The following is an 18,496-nucleotide window of genomic DNA, read 5'->3' as shown; positions in this document are numbered from 1 at the left end:
TATGTTGTGAACAGACCTATAAAACTCTACTAGTCCGTATGCCATCCGATAAAAAAAAACCTGGAAGCACATGGACATTTCACACAAATGTGAGAATGTAGAGTAAGAGATTTTACAAAAAACATTATCACTCCACGTCACACAGTGCAGATACAGAATAATGTCTAAATCCAGGCGATTAACGCTGACGTTCATCTGATTAGAGCCACTTTCTCCTGTTTCTTCTCCATCTGGTCAGACCTTCATGTCCCAGCTACGACTCTTCTTATCATGATGATCTTTGCAGCTCTGAAAATAGCAAGGTCACTTACATTGTATACATACATGTCTCCCTCGCACTGCGTCCCTGAATACAGATATGTACCCCACCTTTAAGATACTATTAGTCACACACCATTAAAAATATAAAGTGATAATCCGCACTGTCTCCCATTAAATATAATCTGATTCCCAAAAAATGTGGAAAAAAAATAAATGTATTTATGTTACTTTCTTCCTGCCAACACATTAGGATATGCAGCAGAATTTTCTCCTGCAAATCCTGAACATGTGCACATAGCCTTAAGCGCTCGTCACACACAGCGATCTCACCAGCGAGATCGATGTGTGTGACACTGGCCAGTGACAGGCCCCCTGCCGGGTATCACTGATCGTCCTGGAATGGCCAGGTCTTTTTTTTTTTTTTAATCGCTGGTCTCCCGCTGGCCAGCACGCATCGCTGCATGTGGCAGGCGGGAGACCAGCGATCAGCGAGCTGGCACTGGTAACTAAGGTACACATCGGGTTTCTAAGCGCCGCGCAGCGCTTAGAAACCCGATGTGTACCTTAGTTACCAGCGCGCTGGTGCAGGGAGCTAGTAACCAAGGTACACATCGGGTTTCTAAGTGCCGTGCGCCGCTTAGAAACCCAATGTAAACCTTGGTTACCAGCTCCCTGCACCATTGCGCTGGTAACTAAGGTAAACAGTGGGTAACTAAGCGACATGCGTCACTTGTTACCCACGTGTTGCTGGTGCTGATCGCTGGTGAAGCTGCCTGTTTGGCAGCTCACCAACGATCATGTAGAGACACACCAGCGATCCTGACAAGGTCATATCGTTCTCGGGATCGCTGGTGCGTCGCTATGTGTGACGGGGCTCTTAGTCCCTTTCCTGTGTTTCTCCATTCAGTATAAGTCCTTGAGATGGGAAGGATGCTATCAAGGGCTTAGCACCTTCCTCCACCTCCCTCTGTTCGTAAGTTCATTAAAAGTCCCCCTTCCTCCCATCCCAATCCCCCACACCGCTCATTGTCTTCCTCCCTCGCATCCTATCATAGTCCTCTCCCCCTCCATCTTTGCCCTCTCCATCACCCCATCATTGCTTTCTCCCCACCTCAATCATTGCCCTCCCCATCACCTCCATCATTACCCTCTCCACAACCTCCATCATTGTTCTGCCCTCTCCACCACCTCCATTATTGCCTTCTCCCCACCACCCCATCATTGCCCTTTCCACTCCATCATTGCCTTCTCCCCACCACCACATCATTACCCTGTCCATTACCTCCATAATTGCCTTCTCCCCACCACCTCCATCATTGCCCTTTCCACCACCTCTATCATTGCTTTTTCCCCCACCACCCACATCATTGCCCTCTCCATCACCTCCACCATTGCCCTCTCCATCACCTCCACCATTGCCTTCTCCCCCACCACCTCCATCATTGCCTTCTCCCTCACCACCCCATCATTGCCATCTCCACCACCTCCATTATTGCTCTCTTCACCACCACCCCCATCATTGCCCTCTCCATACACACACATACACACATGCAGAAGCACACACCGCTCACCTCTCCGCACATTCCTGCAGTATCTTGCCAGCAGCTTTCTATATCACACAGACGCGCGCTGAATGATGACATCATCCAGCCATGCTGCTGTGTCAGACACGAGGCATGGGTAGGAAGCAAAGGATGGATCCCTGCAGCTCCGCTCCTGTAGGCAGTGAAGCTGCAGGGATCGCTCCCTGCTCACCGCACATGAAGGCAATCTGGTGAGGGGGCCCCCCAGAGCCTTAGGGCCGGATAAACAAACCATATTGCCTTCAGTGTTAGCCGCCCTGCAGGGGTCCCCCTCCTCCGCCGGGCCCGGGTGCAGCCGCCCCTGCTGCACATGCGGTATGTCCGCCCCTGACGCTATTGTCAGCAAACCCTTAAAGTCATTTCCTGTGCAAAAGTAGCCAAACCTGAAAAAAAATATAAATTTGCTATTGACGGATTCATATCAACCTACAGAATAAAGAAAACAAGGAAATATGACAATAATAAAAAAGTGAATGATGTATAAAAAAGTAAACAAAATATGGAGTTGTTGTTTTTTGTTCTTTTTTTTTTTCTTCCAAAGAGTTAAATAAAAGTGATCAAAAAGTCACATATAGTACAAAATGACACAATTGAAAACTACAGCTTGTCACATAAGAGCTAAGTCCTCATACAGGTCTACTAATGGGCAATTGTGCAACTTATGTTCTCAGAATATGAAAAATGATATTTGTCAGAGTGTATTAATAGTATAAAAGTAATAATGCATCAATAAAACTATATTAATTTGGTATTCACCTTATTCGCACTGACAAACAGAATAAAGTTAATGCTTTACTTGAGCAACGGGAGAACTAGTGTAAAATTTAAAACCCAAAAAAACAGCAGCAGAATTGTTGTTTCTGTCATGTTCCATATCATAAAGAGTTGATAAAAGTTTAATAACAAGTTATTAGTACCACAAAATGATTCCCTTAACAGATTCAACCCGTCCCGAAAAAACAAAAACAAACAATCCCTCATATGACTCTCACTAAAAACATAAATGTTATGGCTCCTGGAACGTGATAATAAAAAAGTGAAAAAAAAACCTTTATTTTCTGATACATTAACTAACAAATATATTTCAAAACTTTTTTTAGTGGTTTAAACTGGAGCTGGGGATGGGCGTCCGCTGGGAGCAGCATATTAGCGGAATTTGGAACCTTGCACTTGGAGTTTTTGAAGCTGAGTGAATTATCTGGAGACTCAGTGTTTATTGAGAAGGTAAAAACTGTCACAATTTCATATTTTGCCTAAAGAAATGTGTCCTAGAATCATAACCTTCGTGTGCAGCAACATGAATTCAAGTGATTGCAGAAGATACTGTTATTGCATGCTTCCGACATGAAGTTAACCATTCATTATTACACATTGGTAATTTATTCCCTGTAGGTGAACACCATCCGAAGAATACTGAAGAAAATGGAGAAACCCCATGGATTGTATCCTAATTATTTCAGTCCTGTGAGTGGGAACTGGGTCCAACGTACGTACCATAATCCAGTTAATTTATAGAGAAATGTAATTATCTCTGCTCTTAGTTCAGATATGACTGCACTTTGCTAAAAAATTAAAGGGGATCTGTCAGTAGGATCAATCCTCCTTAGCGGTCTATATGGGCATGTAGGTCATAGGGAGCTGAGTAAAATGACACCTTAATATCTGCTATCCAATGTCTTATTTCAGAGCAATCCATGTGTTTTTTACAAGTAAAGGAGCTGTTAAATTATTTTAAATGAAAGGGGCTATTACCAGTGTGAGACATGTAGATCAGGAGAGCAGACTGTCAGACATTACATGTCTCACATTGGTAACGCCTCCAGATATAAAGACTGACAGTCTGTTTTCCTGATGTACATGTCTCACAATGGTAATGCCTCCTTTCATTTAAAATAAGGTCTGTAGGCAGATTCTCATGAAGATCAGTGTCCAGACCAAAGATCTTAACAACTCATTTATATATTAAGAAAAACATGGATTTATTTCTCTGGAACAAGGCAACAGCTATCAAGTTATCATTTTATTCAGCTTTCTATGACCTACATGCCCATTAAGATGTCTTAGGAGGGTTTTTCCTATTTACCGTTCCTTTAATAAGTAGCAGAATACCATACAGTTGTTTGCAAAAGTATTAGCACCTTTGGCTGGTGGTTTATCTATTTTGTTACATTACAAGCTGTGTTGAAATATTTTTGTAATCCTATTTGTGTGTGATGCATCAGCACTAAATAGTCTAAGTTATTGAAGTGAGAAAAATATAGGCATAAATTACATTTATGGGATGAAATAACTAAAAATTGTCATGCACATATGTAGTCACCCCTTTTGTTATGGAGCAATCTAAGTGTCACATGGCCTGTTAGTATATACACACCTTTTCTGAAAGGCCACAGAGGCTGCAACACTATTAAGCAAAAAGTTCCACTAACCAAAAAACACTATGAAGACCAAGGAGGTCTCCAAACAAGTCAGGGACAAAGTTGTTGAGAGATAGAAGTGAGGGTAGGGTTTAAAAAAAACCCATTATCATCTAATGCAAAGAACATGGTACCACAAGACACCTGCCAAGAGAGGTCTGCCCACCAAATGTCTGAGCCCCCCATGTAGTGCATCAATCAGAGATGAAGCACAGTTACCAAAGGTAACCCTGATGTAGCTGCAGAGGTCCCAAGCAGAGACTGGAGTATCTGTCCATACGACCACAATAAGCCATGCACTCCATAAAGGTGGCCTTTATGGAAAAGTGGGCAGAAGCCTTTATTTACACAGAAAAATTGTAAGACTCATTTTGAGTTTGTCAAAAGACATGTGGGAGACTCCCCAGATGTATGGAGGAAGGTGCGGTGGTCAGATGAGACCAAAATTGAACTTTTTGGCTTTCAAGGTAAACTATGCCTGGCGCCAAACCAACACAGCTCATCACCCCAAGAATATCATCCCCACAGTGAAACATGGTGGTGGAAGCATCATGCTATGAGGATATTTTCCTTCAGCAGGGACAGGGAAATTGGTCCTAGTTGAGGTGAAGATGGATGGTGCGAAATACAGGGATGTTCTTGAGAAAAATCTATTTCAGTTTGTCAGTGATTTGAGACTGGAATGGAGATTCACCTTTTAACAAGACAATGCTCTAAAGCATACTGCTAAAACACTAGAGTGGTTTAAAGGGAAACATGTAAATGTTTTGGCGTGGCCTAATCAAAGCCCAGTTCTTAATCTAAATGAGAATCTGTGGTCAGACTTGAAGATTGCTGTTCACCAGAGGAAACCATCTAACTTGAAGGAGCTGTTGAAATTTTGTCTTTGGGAATGGACAACAGTCCCAGTGTCCAGTTGTGGAAAGTTCATAGAGACTTATCCAAAGTGACCTGCAGCTGTAATTGCCGTAACAGGAGGCTCTAGAAAGTACTGACTTTAGTGGGGTGGATAGTTATGAAGACTGAAGATTTCATTTATTTTGTCCTATTTGTTAATTGCTTCACAATAAAAAGAAAACCAAATGTTCACAGTTTCAATAGGGGTTACCTTGACGCGGTGGAGCAGCTTGGTATACATTTTTTTTTTTGCAAAAAACGTATCGACTAAATACCCTGTATTTGTTATCATCTTTTTATCAGCACTTGCTGACTACTGGTAAATGTTTTACTGCAGGATATTTCTGCACAATTGTCATTCTGTTCTCTCTGTGTTTGAGTCAGTGGGTGGTATGAACAGTGTCCTACCGACTTGTTCCTATGTGTGCATGTCACATGTACTTTTAATCCTGTTTTTAAATGTTCACAGGCGTAGGCATGTTCTTTACATGGGCTGATGCAAACCCTTATAAACAGTTCCAGCCTGTGAAGTAGCAATCCACTGGCTGTGTGCCCACGTTGCGCTTTTAGACGCACGTTTCTGCTGCGGAAACGCTTAAGAAAAGCATCCCATGGAAACATAATGGAATCTGCACATGTTGTGCTAATGGTGCGTTTCCGCATGCATTCAATTGTATTGCAAAGACGCATAGGAAAACGCACACTAAAACGCTTCACAAAAGCGTCAAAAACGCTTACAAAAACGCTTCATAAAACGCATGCGCTTTCCCGGGAAGAGGGTGTGCGTTTCAGCTCAGGAATATTCTGCATGAAAAACGCTACGTGGGCACATAGCCTAAAAGGTCCTGAATAATATTAAGTAAGGCATTGTAAGCAGATATCCATTGATTTTACTAAACGACTTGATATGCTTTATCAAAAAATACTTACTGCCTCTATGAAAGTACTGATAGCAACAGATAGGCATATCTCAATTGTGCGATGAACTGAACAATCCTAAAGATCATCTTCTCATTTCAAGTCTGAGTTTTGTTTCCATAACTGTAATTGATCTTGAATAGCAGCTCTGGTCAATTATGTTATTATAAAATACTAATTCCAGTATAAAATGTTGTACAGTCATATGTAAAAGTTTGGGCACCCCTATTAATGTTAACCTTTTTTCTTTATAACAATTTTGGTTTTTGCAACAGGTATTTCAGTTTCATATATCTAATAACTGATGGACTCAGTTATATTTCTGGATTCAAATGAGGTTTATTGTGCTAACAGAAAATGTGCAATCTGCATTTAAACAAAATTTGACCGGTGCAAAAGTATGGGCACCCTTATCATTTTCTTGATTTGAACACTCCTAACTACTTTTTACTGACTTCCTGAAGAACTAAATTGGTTTTGTAACCTCATTGAGCTTTGAACTTCATAGCCAGGTGTATCAAATCATGAGAAAAGGTTTTTAAAGTGGCCACTTGCAAGTAGTTCTCCTATTTGATTCTTCTATGAAGAGTGGCATCATGGGCTCCTCAAAACAACTCTCAAATGATCTGAAAACAAAGATTATTCAACATAGCTTTTCAGGGGAAGGATACAAAAAGTTGTCTCAGAGATTTAACCTGTCAGTTTCCACTGTGAGGAACATAGTAAGGAAATGGAAGAACACGGGTACAGTTCTTGTTAAGCCCAGAAGTGGCAGGCCAAGAAAAATATCAGAAAGGCAGAAAAGAAGAATGGTGAGAACAGTCAAGGACAATCCACAGACCACCTCCAAAGACCTGCAGCATCACCTTGCTGCAGATGGTGTCACTGTGCATCGGTCAACAATACAGCGCATGCATAACGCCTTTTTGTATGACCAAACAACTCAATCTTTGTTTCATCAGTCCATAGGACCTTCTTCCAAAATGTAACTGGCTTGTCCAAATGTGCTTTTGCAGACCTCAGGCGACTCTGTTTGTGGCGTGCTTGCAGAAACGGCTTCTCTCGCATCACTCCCATACAGCTTCTCCTTGTGCAAAGTGCGCTGTATTGTTGACCGATGCACAGTGACACCATCTGCAGGAAGATGATGCTGCAGGTCTTTGGAGGTGGTCTGTGGATTGTCCTTGACTGTTCTCACCATTCTTCTTCTCTGCCTTTCTGATATTTTTCTTGGTCTGCCACTTGTGGGCTTAACAAGAACTGTACCTGTGTTCTTCCATTTCCTTACTATGTTCCTCACAGTGGAAACTGACAGGTTAAATCTCTGAGACAACTTTTTGTATCCTTCCCCTGAAAAGCTATGTTGAATAATCTTTGTTTTCAGATCATTTGAGAGTTGTTTTGAGGAGCCCATGATGCCACTCTTCATAGGAGAATCAAATAGGAGAACTACTTGCAAGTGGCCACCTTAAATACCTTTTCTCATGATTTGATACACCTGGCTATGAAGTTCAAAGCTCAATGAGGTTACAAAACCAATTTAGTGCTTCAGGAAGTCAGTAAAAAGTAGTTAGGAGTGTTCAAATCAAGAAAATGATAAGGGTGCCCATACTTTTGCACCGGTCAAATTTTGTTTAAATGCAGATTGCACATTTTCTGTTAGTACAATAAACCTCATTTGAATCCAGAAATATAACTGAGTCCATCAGTTATTAGATATATGAAACTGAAATAGCTGTTGCAAAAACCAAAATTGTTATAAAGAAAAAAGGTTAACATTAATAGGGGTGCCCAAACTTTTACATATAACTGTATTTGAAAGAGAATTCGTATATATCAGTATATTGTGCCACAATGCCCCAAAATATAATAATCATCCATAATTCACTTATAGTGTAATAGCCACATATATGTGAGGGAGATTTGGTTTACTATGTGTGTATAAGAATGTATAATAAAATAAGGGTAGAATGGCATTGTTAGAGACATGGCAGGTTTTACGCATAAGTCCTATCCTAGCTAGTAGGAAATGTATCTGATGAAGGAAGTCATACTTTGCACAGAATCGTAGCTGGGTTTTCATTAAAGTGAATGTATCACCAGGTTTTCACTACCCTATCTGAAAGTAGCATGATGTAAGGACAGAGAACCTCATTCCAGCAATGTGTTACTTACTTAATGCTTGCGTTGTTTTGATAAAAAACGATTTTATGTGCTGCAGATCTACTAGTTCCCTTAATGCTGAGCCCTTTATAATCCCACACACATCACTTGATAGATTTCTATTTACACTGTCCATAGGCAGGAATCTGCCAATCAGTAGTGGGTGTGGGGTTATACAGAACACATGAATTTGGAGGAATAAATGGCAGCAGGTTTACTAGTTTTCTAGAAATAACGTCCTGTATAAACCTGATTTTATCAAAGCTACAGCATGCAGACCAGTAAGTGACACATCGCTGGAATCATGGTCTCTGTCTTTATATTTTGGTCACTGTAAAATGTACACTGTTACAGGATTAACAAGTTTGGAATAAAAAGTTAAAACTTTGTAAGATGCTGTACATTTTTTTGGTTCCATACTAAATTTGGAATATATTATATATTAGAGGTGAGCAAATCGATTCATGTTTAGACTACATGACAGAAGGATAATTTCCAGCTAATAAAACTGATTTGATAAAACTACAGTAAGCAGCCCAGTAAATGAAATATTGTTGGAATCAGTGTCACTGCCACTGCATTATGCTGCCTTCAGATTAGGTAGCAAAAACCTGGCAAAAATTAAATTGACCCCAGCCAGCACTGAAAATAGTACCCCTGGCATTTTACTGCCCTACAACAGTACCAGGATGAACAATTTACTTTTGATAAAACAAATATCTTTAGAACCATGCATTATTTTTATTACAAGAATAAAAAAGGTCAAAAATACAATTTTCTTCATTGATAAAACCTTTAAATTGCAACAACAAGAAGGAAAAGTCATGTAATTATGGAAATTACAGAAATTACAGGATTGATAGACATGTTAATGATATGTAAAAGATGAAGAAAAAGAAAAATGTTGAAAACATCTAATATGGTACCAAGCGCAGAGTAAATCACAATTGTTTTGTCTAGGGAGGTAAATATTGCCTGTCACCTTGCTACACTGATAGAAAGCTGTCCTAAAGTGTTAGGAGACATACTGATAGGGAATTTAGATTGTGAGTCCCAATGGGGACAGTGATGATGATGTCTGTGAAGTGCTGTGGAATTAATGGTACTATATGCTGTGAGTGAGTAAAATAAATAATATGGTTGTGACCGATGGGTTGTTAGCCAGCATGGTGTACTACACGTAACTATCTGACTTGCATCTTAAAGAAGCCTCATTTCCAAAAGAGAAGACCCTAGTGAATAGTGAGGCACAATTAGTATAAGCAGCTACAAAAGCAGTGACTGCCTATTTACAACCTTCAGCCTCATTCAGTGGCCATGGTTTTTCTTGTACATAAAATCACAGATTGTTACTCAGTGATTTGGATCAGGTTATCAGCAATATTTGGTCCATATGTAAACAGATAGTTGGATGCGAGAGCACAGTGAGTAGACAGTGGTACTTAAACAACACTATGTATAAGGCTAGCACAGAAGAAAAATCTATATAAATGTATGTATACAAGTACAAATTAGTGCGATCTTATGGCTAACAATAGTGAGATCTATACAAAATGTTATAACATTTTCAGGACAAAGTGATGAGTAGATATGATGTCTATTCAATGTTCCATTTATGTTTATACTAGAAATAGGCCCAATGCTATGGCATCGGGAGTGCGGTGAAATTGACGCAGCTTCGTTACCGCGCATGCGCGGGTAAAATAAGATAATCCTTTAATCGTCTCACCATGGGGAAATTCAGAGCATTACAGCAGCAAGGCAGGAACAAGTACAGATACAGATGCATACAGGCATTACATTGACAGTAGGTAGGTACATATACGGAAAAAAAAGATATAACCGGACTATCACAACTTTGGATCTCTCAGTTTACTGTTTGGGTCGTTCTCCGTTTTGGACAGTGCTGGTTATACAGCCTAACTGCAGCAGGAAGGAAGGACTTTCGATAGCGCTCCCTCTCACATTTAGGATGAAGTAGCCGGTCACTGACAGTACTGCACATCTTTGTCACGGTCTCATGCATGGGATGGGAATCATTCTGCACCATGTAGCTCACCTTGGCCAGTATCCTCCTGTCGCCTACTTCCTGAACTGGATCAAGGGGGCATCCCAGGACAGAGCTGGCCCTTCTAATCAGTTTGTCCAGCCTATTCCTGTCCCTGGTTGATATGCCACTACCCCAGCACGCCACACCAAAGAAGATGACTGATGCCACAACAGAGTTGAAGAAGGATGCAAGGAGTGCCCCCCTAACTCCGAAGGCTCTCAGCCTTTTGAGCAGATAAAGCCTGCTGTGGCCCTTCCTGTACACTGCATCCAAGTGATGGGCCCAGTCAAGCTTATTATTAAGGATCACACCAAGGTACTTATAGGTGTCGACTATCTCAATGTCATTTCCCTGAATGTTCACTACTACTGGTGGATTTTTTCCCTTGCGAAAGTCCACCACCAATTCCTTGGTCTTCCCGGAATTAATCCTAAGGTGGTTCCTCTGGGTAGAGCGCGCAGTTGTGGCTGTTACTGTGCAAGTGACATTGCCGAGGTGCCTTATGGGATTCGGGGACAGCAGCCAGAAGTCCCAACTGGCGATTATATATATAGATTGCTCTGATTATTTAGCAGTCAAACGACGGTGTATAGTCATGCTTTGGCCACATGCACACATTGAGTATTTGGTGATTTACCCCAGTATTTGTAAGCCAAAATCAGGAGTGGGTGAAAAATGCAGAAGTGGTGCAAGTGTTTCTATTATGCATTTTCTCTGACCATCCCACTCCTGGTTTTGGCTTACAAATACTGGGGTAAAAAACTCACCAAATACTCAATGTGGGCATGTGGCCTTAAGGCTAGAAACAGACTAGTGATTTAAAAATCAGTCCAATTTTGATGCAGGAGAGTCGGACAAGTGAAATGCAATTGTCATGCGAGGGTCATGCGTTTTTTATGCGAGTACAATTCGATTTTTCACACCCAGCATCTGATTTACATCTGAATGTAGTGCGATTGCTATCAGACTGCAATGCGATTTTTAACATGAGCTTTTGCATAGAGAGATGTTCTAAGTCATTTACACATCATTTTAAAACAAAATATTCTTCAAAACATACAGCTTTGTCAAAAGTTAAGAGACCACTGCAAAATGTTCAGTTTGTCTGATTATTCTCTTTATAGGTATATTTTTGAGTAAAATGTAAATTGCTCTTTTATTTTATAAAGTACTGATATCATGTCTTTGAATTTCCAAGCACTAAAATTTCATATTTATTTTCTGAAAATGAGAAATTGTTAAAATAAAAAAAAAATGCAGCGCTTGCAGACCTCAAATAATGCTAAGAAAACAAGTTCATAATCATTTAGAAACAACAATACTAATGTTTTAACTCAGAAAAAGTTCAGAAATCAATATTTTGTGGAATAACCATGATTTTTAATCACAGCTTTCATGCGTCTTGGCATGCTTTCCTCCAGTCTTTCACACTGCTTTTGGGTGACTTTATGCCACTCCTGGTACAAAAATTTAAGCAGTTCTTCTTTGTTTGATGGCTTGTGACTATCCATCACCCTCTTGATTACATTCCAGAGGTTTTCATTGGGGTTCAAGTCTGGAGATTGGGCTGGCCATGACAGGGATTTGATGTGGTGGTCCTTCATCTACACATTGATTGACCTAGCTGCAGGGCCGGACTTAGACAAAAAAGCAGCCCTACCACACAAACCCCACCAACCCACAAACTATAACACTCCTCACCCCGATCAGTAAATTTTGCTTTACTTTGTCGTGCCCCTCACTCTCCTAAAAGGAGATATTTCTAGAGACACATGTGAATGGTGCCACAGTGCGTATGACTGACCACAGCTGCATTTACATGGTGCTCTACAGAGCTCCGATTTTCAGAATGATGGGGGTCCCAGCAGTCGGATCTCCAGCTATTGGAAAGTTATCCCCTATCCAGAGGAGAGTGGATTACTTGAGATAATCCATTTAAACCGCTTTTCCAACATTTGGTTTTTACTTGGCCATAGTAATATTGAAAATACTAAACCAATATTGACCCTTCCAAAGTCCAATGTCGCCTCTTCGACAACAGGATAGAAAAAGTGGTACTGTGCAGTGTATACAGGGCCAGCTCCAGGTTTTTGTGTGCCCTGGGACAAAGTAACAGTTGGCCCCTTTAACACATACCACAATTCATAATGCACAGATACAGCAGAGAAATATAGGTGTACAGTGCCAAAGATTAAACTTCTTACATTACATGAGTGATCACTATTGTACATTCTACAATAGGTCATAAATCAAACAGTATAGTCCTCCATACAGTATTATGAGCACCACATAGCGCTCCATACAGTATTCTGCGCACCACATAGCGCTCCATACAGTATAACATGTCCCAATTATTGCTCCATACAGTATAATTAGCCTCATATATTGCTCAGGGGTGGCACGGTGGCTCAGTTGTTAGCGCTGCCGCCTTGGGTTCGAATCCCACCAAGGACAACATCTGCAAGGAGTTTGTATGTTCTCCCCGTGTTTGCGTGGGTTTCCTCTGGGTACTCCGGTTTCCTCCCACATTCTAAAGACATATACTGATAGGGAATTTAGATTGTGAGCCCCATCAGGGACAGTGATGATAATATGTGCAAATTGTAAAGCGCTGCGGAATATGTTAGCGCTATATAAAAATAAAGATTATTATTATTAATATAGAATAATAAGCCCCATATAATGCTCCACACAGTATTATGGGTACCACATAGCTCTCTATACAGTATAATGAGCCCCATGTATTGCTCCATACTGAATAATGAGCCCCATATATTGCTCCATACTGAATTATGAGCCCCATATATTGCTCCATACTGAATAATAAGCCCCATAAAATGCTCAATACAGTATAATGGGCCCCATACAGAATAATAAGCCCCATAAAATGCTCCGCACAGTATAATGGGCCCCATATATTGTGCCATACTGAATAACGAGCCCCATATATTGCTCCATACAGAATAATGAGCCCCATATATTGTTCCATACAGAATAATAGGCCCCATAAAATGATCCATACAGTATAATGGGCCCTATATATTGCTCCATACAGAATAATGAGCTCCATATATTGCTCCATACAGAATGAGTCTCATATATTGCTCCATACAGAATAATAAGCCCCATAAAATGCTCCACACAGTATAATGGGCCTCATATATTGCTCCATACAGGATAATAAGCCCCATAAAATGCTCCACACAGTATAATGGGCCTCATATATTGCTCCATACAGGATAATAAGCCCCATAAAATGCACCATACAGTATAATGAGCACCATATATTGCTCCAAACAGAATAATAAGCCTCATAAAATGCTCCATACAGTATAATGAGCCCCATATAATGCTCCACACAGTATTATGGGAACCACATAGTACTCTATACAGTATAATGAGCCCCATGTATTGCTATGGGGTGAAGAACTTACAGGTGGGTACTTAAAGAAGAAGCTACTCCATGACTTCACTGGAAGTAGGAGAATTGCCAGCAAGGGGGTCAGTGATCGCTTTTAGCCGACAGATTGTCACTGGGTAGAGCAGGCAGAGCGTTAACAACTACTTGCCTGTAAGTTATTAGCCCCATAGGAAAAAATAACCAAAGTCCTAGATAACTTCTTTAACCTTGCTTAAAAATGATTGTTTTCACCAGCACATCACCCTGTGTAAACAGGATATGTGCTGCCGAGTGCAATGATATCCTATGCGCACAGAACAGTCACTGTTGATTGTTCTGTACCATTAAATGACTGCTGGCTGGCTTATATAGCTAATTGGTGATCATTTAGCTGCTGTGATTGGCCACTGTTACATAGTATCTTAGTAAGTATTTCACAAAAACTACAGAAAAAGTGAAGAGCTACAAGTGTCTCCATGGTAACATTTCTGTCTGGTTTTCACCTACAAATATGTAATTAGATGGAAGAATTGTTTAATTGTTTTTCAGGACTCCGGTCCATTGGCCAGGTCAGTAATCTGTGACTTCTGTATGGGAGGCCCACGAATCTCCTTAGCTCCCTAAATTCCTGACTCCTCTTTTGATTCAGCTCAACGTGTGAGTCAAGCTGCGATGATGCCATCTCGCTAAACCGGCCAACGAAGAGGAGCTGGGAATGGCGGGAAATAAGGAGAATTGCAGAGGTCGGTGGTCACGGAGAAGTACAGACCTGGCCAATGGACCGAATGCCTGGTAATTGATTCTCCCATGTCCAAAAGTAATACATCAATAACCAATTGATGATGATGGGGACAGGAGCTTTGCTGGTGTCTCCTGCAGCAGATGCTGGCAGCAATAAACCGCCAGGCCCCTGTATCAATGAGAAAAAAAGGACACATGAAACAGACAGCGATGAAAAACTGATCCAAAACACTGTTGACACCTGGACCATGTTTTCACAGATGTGTGAATGATGCCTTAAAGAGGGGAGGGCTCTGCCCATTGTATACGGCGTACACCGTAGAGCTAGAGAACAGTGATCACATTGTGCAGTCCCAAGTGGAAGTAAAGCATAGATTCTAGTCCAATAACGATTACTTAAAAAAAAAACCAATGATAATAATAATAATAATAATAATACTAATACATTTTATTTCTATAGCGCCGAAATATTCCGCAGCACTTTACATTTCAGAGGGGACTTGTACAGACAATAGACAATACAGCATAACAATAATCACATACATCATAACTAGTGTTGAGCGACTTTTGCTTTTTTAGGGTCGAGTTTCGTTTCATGAAACCCGACTTTTCCAAAAGTCGGGTCGAGCAAAATCGGCCGACTATAGGGAAAAGTCGGGATCGTCCCGAAACACGAAACCCAATGTAAGTCAATGGAGAATTAAAGTCGGCAGTGAGAGGAGGACAGGAAACACACCAACAGTGCCCATTTGAATGCCAAAAGCATAAATTCTTGTTACTGAAGCTTGTCAACCTTAATTAACTTCATAATACTAGTTACGCACTGAAAAATTGGGGTTATTTGGCTACAGTTGTGGGGGGGGTAGGGCTGGCTCCAGGTTTTCGTGGGCCCAGGGCCAAAGAGCGCCCCTTTAACACATACCACAACTCATGATGCTCCAATACGGCAGAGAAATAGCAGTATAGTACAATGAAAAATACTTCACTTCTTACATCTCATGACTGATATCCATTTTAAATTCTCCAATACCTCCAAAAACAGACAGTATATAACTCCATACAGTATTATGGCCAGCGCTTAGTGCGCTATACAGAGTAATGAGGCCCATATATTTCTCCATACGGAATCATTATTCCCATATAATGTTTCAAACCGTATATGATGAGTTCCACATAATGCTACAGTATATGTTGGTCCCAATGGATGAAGCGCCACTGTCTTATGGGCCCAAATAATGCTCCATATATAATTGGGCCCCATTTCTACTGCTCTAGTGTATAATGGGCCCTGTAAATGCTGCTCCAGTGTCTGATGTCCACCTTTGGAATGCTCCAGTGTATGGTGGGCCCCATATATCATTCACCAGAGTATAGTGCTCCCCAAAAATTGCTGTCCCAACATTGAAAACAATTACATAAGTCTCCTTGCTAGGGAATCCCTGCACTACTCTGAACTCCTTGTCGTCCCCATCTTCCATCTCACTGCACTTGGCTGTTTAGGCCCTCCCACCGGCAGAGACACTTTTGCGTACTCTGCGGTGCCCTGTGCCATCGCCCATGAGTATGCCCCCCCACCTGCTCAAGGAACCTGCACTTTCATCTGCACCTTCCTCTTTATCACCATGTAAGGTGGTATAGTATGTGGGAAGGGGAACCTGAGTTTCCTCTGGGTCAGATTCTGGCTGTGTAGAGCGCGAGGTGAATGTAGTGGTCTGGGTCAATGTACCAGCAGCATCATCCAGCAGTGGCTGGGCCTCAGTGCACTTGTGGCGTCCCCAAGAGTACGGTCGCCACTGTGGCATTGCCTTCCTCCTAGGGAGTGTGTTGTCAAGCTTGGGAGCAACGAAGGATCTCTCTAGCAGTGAAACCAACACACAACACATTTCCCAATCCAGGCCAGCAGGGAGACCTCTGGAGCTGCTCTCTGTGGTCGGGAGGAGGTAAGTTAGGGCACTCTGTGCAGGGAAGGGGAAGTGTGTGGACGTGAGAAGGGGAGCTGGAGGATGAGCAGAGTTAAGGCTCACTCCTAGCTGGAGCGCATGGTCCGGATTCCGGTCTCCGAGTTTGTAGGGACACTGACGTTCCTGCAGCAGAAACTGGGGGAAGTAGCAGCTATAAATGCTCTGTACCCAACTAAGGCTCGGAGGCCCCAGCATCGACGTGTGCGAGGCAGAAGGAAAAGGCTACAGCTGTCTGCCATACAAGTAAAGTCTGAGGAACATCTGTTAGACAGGAGGCGTTTCAGTGAACCACGGTCCTGTGAGTGCTTCCCCCACAAGCGCTAGAAAGGAGACGTTCAGGAAGGTACATGTTGGCGGAGTGTTGGAAGGGAGCTTTCCATTCTGGTCCCGGAGGTTGGCAGAGGTCCTGACCCGGAGGACACAGCACGGAGGCAGGCATCTGTGTAACCTGCAGACTGTGAGTAAAGCTTTGGAACTGCACGCTCTGGTGTCCTACAGTTATTCCAGCACCACTACATCTGGGTACCAGCACCTACACCACCTGTGCCTTTCCCCCATCACTACATCTACACTTCCCTGGGACTCCAGCTCCACCTGTGGGGAGCTTCACCATCTTTGCTGCACAACACCATCAGTCCCAGAGGATCTGCATGCAGCGTCGGCCTAACATCTATGTTGCCGAACACCACAGGTGGCATCAAACTATCAATATAAACTCTTTACCATTATACCACGCCATTTACATGGGCGCCCAGGGCCACCGTCCGGGTCACCGCTGCTGTGACACATCCCACTGACACCGGCCCGGTACCGAGTACCCCACAGCCCTGGGAGGGCGACCCATATGCCGACTGCTGATCGGGCGGCGTTATTCCCACGAACCTCCAAAACAGCGTCCCTGAAGGCAAAGTTTTTGGTTTCCGGGGTCAGTATGATTGCAAAGCTGAACCTTAAAGGAATGTAGCCTAGTTTACACATTAAAAATATATGTCTATAGATCAGGAGGCAGACTCAGATGTTCTCAGGCCCAGTATGGATTTGACCAGATTGTACAAAGTTAAGAAAGGGTACTTTATCACTGGATAGCAGGTATATATAGCATAGTTTAAACATGTAAAATCTCCGTGTTCTCAGTATGGATTACACAGCAATCTAAAAAGTGGAAAAAAGGAAATGCATTTGAGGCGTACACAACTATATACTTTTGGTGTTATTTTTAAATCTTCATATATATTTCTGTCTCAGTAATACAGTCCAGCCTCTCCGCAATAGGAAAGGAGATGCATACAATTACTGACATAAAGGCTAGTGATTGCAGAAATCTAGGAATTATTATTCACGGGAAAAACTTCCGTCACAATTCTCATAGGCGATGCTGACCCTCAATTAATTTGTGTGTTGAGACAGTGAAAACATTTTTTTGTGAATAAAGTCTTGCTGTATCGCACTTCCGTTGATTCCATCACTGTTACTCATCTCCATCCAATTTTTATCACAGGGAGCGATGTAAACATGGTGCTCACTGGCTATCATGATCTGTCACGTAACTTTGGAGTGCAAAAGACAGAAGCCACAGGCCGTAGGTGATTCTATTTGATTGGCATGAGAGGGCACATTTTGAAATGTGCGCCGGAATGTCACACGTTTGTGAGTAGGAAAACTGTGAAAGCTGATGATAAACCACCACTGCATGTAATTGTGAGTCGATGTCCATAAGAAATGGAAGCCACTGATCATCTGGAGCTAGAGCCCGGCCAGCAGGACAGGGCATAGCTACATCTTAACCATCATCTTTCAGTTCAATCAATTTGTAGTGGCAGTCCCAGTGAAGGATTTGACAGCCCAGACTACACAGCGGAGGAGCAGGGAGAGGTAAACATTGCAAATGCTGGGGCCCTGCCAAAGCAAGGGGGGCACACTCGTGGGCGTTGGTACTGGCACTGGGCCCCTCATAGTACGGCGGTGTGTCTGACGGCGGGTGTGCACCACCACTGTCAGAGACACTTGATTGCACTATGAGGGACCCTATGCCAGTGCCCACGCCCAAGAGTCGGCCTACCCACCTGTCCAGGGCAACGGCACTCGCATGGTTTTGTGCGCTAGGT

At 42.2% G+C, this 18,496-nt stretch overlaps 1 protein-coding gene across 2 annotated transcripts in view; it reads left to right on the top strand.

Annotated features, from left to right (window-relative positions):
• LOC141086308 (mannosyl-oligosaccharide 1,2-alpha-mannosidase IA-like) overlaps positions 1-18,496 on the top strand; it is a 280,603-nt gene that overhangs the window by 140,842 nt on the left and 121,265 nt on the right. For both annotated transcript variants that reach the window (XM_073572272.1, XM_073572270.1), the window contains 2 exons: positions 2,945-3,068; positions 3,237-3,330. In XM_073572272.1, coding sequence (XP_073428373.1) covers positions 2,945-3,068; positions 3,237-3,330 — 218 coding nt within the window. The remainder of the gene's footprint in view (positions 1-2,944; positions 3,069-3,236; positions 3,331-18,496) is intronic.

This window comes from Dendrobates tinctorius, unplaced genomic scaffold (genome assembly GCF_039654945.1).
Source record: "Dendrobates tinctorius isolate UK_male_01 unplaced genomic scaffold, ASM3965494v1 ptg000007l, whole genome shotgun sequence".
Classification (NCBI taxonomy): domain Eukaryota; kingdom Metazoa; phylum Chordata; class Amphibia; order Anura; family Dendrobatidae; genus Dendrobates; species Dendrobates tinctorius.
The sequence above is the reverse complement of the archived record's forward strand: the minus strand, read 5'-3'. Positions and strand labels throughout refer to the sequence as shown.